The following is a 2,306-nucleotide window of genomic DNA, read 5'->3' as shown; positions in this document are numbered from 1 at the left end:
CTGAACAACAGGTCAACCTGGAGCTGGGCTGCCGTGAGTCGCCGGCGATGGCGTAGGCTGCAGCCCCTGCTGCAGTGGGTTGCCATGGGCTACCATGTATGGCCAGCAGCCAGCATGGGCGGCCAGCAGCCACCGTGAGTGGCCGTCCAGAGGCCAGCGACATCTGCCTCGCCCGGGAAGAGTGTAATGATGGTGCCAACTTGGGCCAGTGAAGCAACGTCCTCCACAACTAGACTGAAGAACAAAAGAACATCAACTTGTCTGTTCCCTCCCCCAATTCCCCAATAAAATCTTTAAAAAAAAATGTGTCCTATAGGTAAAAAAATGAATTAATAAGTAAATGAATGAATGAATGAACAAACAAACACTAACCTGACCCTCAGTGCCCATCCATGCAAGCTGAATCCATCTGCACATCTGCTCACATCCAGCTGCCAGCTGGGCGCCTGCACCTGTAGCCTCGCCCGCCTACAGACAGCCCTGCATGCCTCGGGCACTGAGCCCTCCCTGCCACATGCCGGTCACCAGAGCAGCTGCAGGTGACCGTTATCCCCAGCTGGGGAAGGCCTGTGGGGATGGGGAGGGCTGCCCAGAGGAGAGAAGGTTTGGCTGGGTCCTGGAGCTGCAAGAATTCGCCAGGCTCTCTCCGTCAGCACAGGAGCCTGCTTTGGCATCACCCATCTTCCAAAAGACCCTCCTGGGCGTCCAGCCCCTTCTCCAGGCTCTGCTTGATCTCTGAGTCTCCTGAGTAAATGTCTGTAAAAGACGGCCCGTTCTTGACTCCTGGAGGCTGTCTTTCCTGCTGTTCCTCCCGCCTCACTCCATCTCTTCGTAAAACCCTGTACTGACTTCTAAATATTGGGGTTCCTCAGCCACAGACACCAGGCCCCGTTCCCTTTCCCCAACCATGCCTATGGTTTAAATGCCACTGGGATGCTGGTGACCCCAGATTTCCATATGCAGTCAGCTCCGCCTCTGAGCTCCAGCACCAAGGTCCAACTCAATCAACATCCTGGCATCCCCATTGGACTTTAACTCCTTCTCACGTTAAACTATCATCGTCAATAATAATAATAATAATAACCACGATTATTGTCAAAACTAATAATAATAAGCTCAGTCACCCCCACCTCATTCAGGAATCACTGCGTATTTAATCGTTCAACCGAGACATCTGCATGCTGCCTTGTTTCCCTCTTTCTCTCCTGCATCTCGTGAATTGTAATCGCAGGGATGGCCAGCTATTTCTGAAGCCCCAGTGTAAGTATCAGTCAGGCCTCTTTCACGCTCAAAGGTGTCCCGATTGAACCCATCGATCACACAGGCAGCCTACTTAAACACACCTGGCTAGCTTCTGGCCTGTTCTCTGAGTTTCCTGAGAGCAGAGGTAACGATCTTGTCACATGTTTCTATCACCAGCACCTGACACAGTGAGTGGCACATAATAAACGTTGGTTAAACCCAAGAATGGCTGCGAGACTCACTTGCGATGAGATCAAAAGCAATCTCCAGAACTAAGTGACTACCCTACCCACAAGCCAGCTGTCCCCCTTTGCCGTAAGAGAGGACCGCTCTGGTCTGCAGGCCGTGGAGCCTGGAAAGGCTCCTTAAGCGAGTCCTCGTCCTCTCACCTTCACATGTGAGGTTCAGCTCCTGGGGGGACGAGGTCAGTGGCTCTGAGTTACAGATGCACTGGTATGAGCCATCCATGTTTAAGCACAGTTCCCTTTCAGAGCAGGCGTTGAGTTCCTCGTAGAAACATTCATTCACATCTATGAAAAAGGAGAACAGGTGAGCTGTAACCAGCTGGCCATTCTCATTAACCGCCAAACGTGTATCCTGTGAGCTGAGGAAGCGGACTGGGCAGCGGCCCCCAGGGTGCGTGGTGAAGCCCCCATCTTAGAGAGCCTGTAGGCCCCCGGGCCGCCTTCATCCAAGCGGCCGGCCCACGCCTCGGGACACACAGCACAGCTGACACGTGTGCCTGAGCGAATCGCTTTGGGGCTGTATTGACCCTGAAGGGTCATGAAATGATGGGCTCCCAACACCCTGCCCGAGAATTAATCTTGCGAGCTCACAAGATGACTCCACGACCAGGATAAAGTGAGACGGAGGAGCAAGGACACTGCACGATGTCGTCAGAGCCAGACCGAAAAAGGACTGCCGTGTCACCCACAAAACACCAACCCTCCCTTGGACAAAATGAGTGACTCTTGGTTTTTTAGCGTATCTTCAGGCTAGTTTTCCCCTCCCCATAAATCAGAAATACTGAGATACCCAATCATAGAATCGCCCCACTTTCTGGT

General features: G+C 52.7%; 1 protein-coding gene across 1 annotated transcript in view; it reads right to left on the bottom strand.

Moving 5' to 3' along the window:
• The window catches only part of UMODL1 (uromodulin like 1), a 67,643-nt gene that overhangs the window by 51,304 nt on the left and 14,033 nt on the right, over positions 1-2,306 (bottom strand). Inside the window, exon 6 of the mRNA XM_019666001.1 lies at positions 1,632-1,772. Within this exon, the coding sequence (XP_019521546.1) occupies positions 1,632-1,772 (141 nt within the window). The remainder of the gene's footprint in view (positions 1-1,631; positions 1,773-2,306) is intronic.

This window comes from Hipposideros armiger, unplaced genomic scaffold, assembly GCF_001890085.2.
Source record: "Hipposideros armiger isolate ML-2016 unplaced genomic scaffold, ASM189008v1 scaffold_458, whole genome shotgun sequence".
In the NCBI taxonomy this organism is placed as follows: Eukaryota; Metazoa; Chordata; class Mammalia; order Chiroptera; family Hipposideridae; genus Hipposideros; species Hipposideros armiger.
The sequence above is the reverse complement of the archived record's forward strand: the minus strand, read 5'-3'. Positions and strand labels throughout refer to the sequence as shown.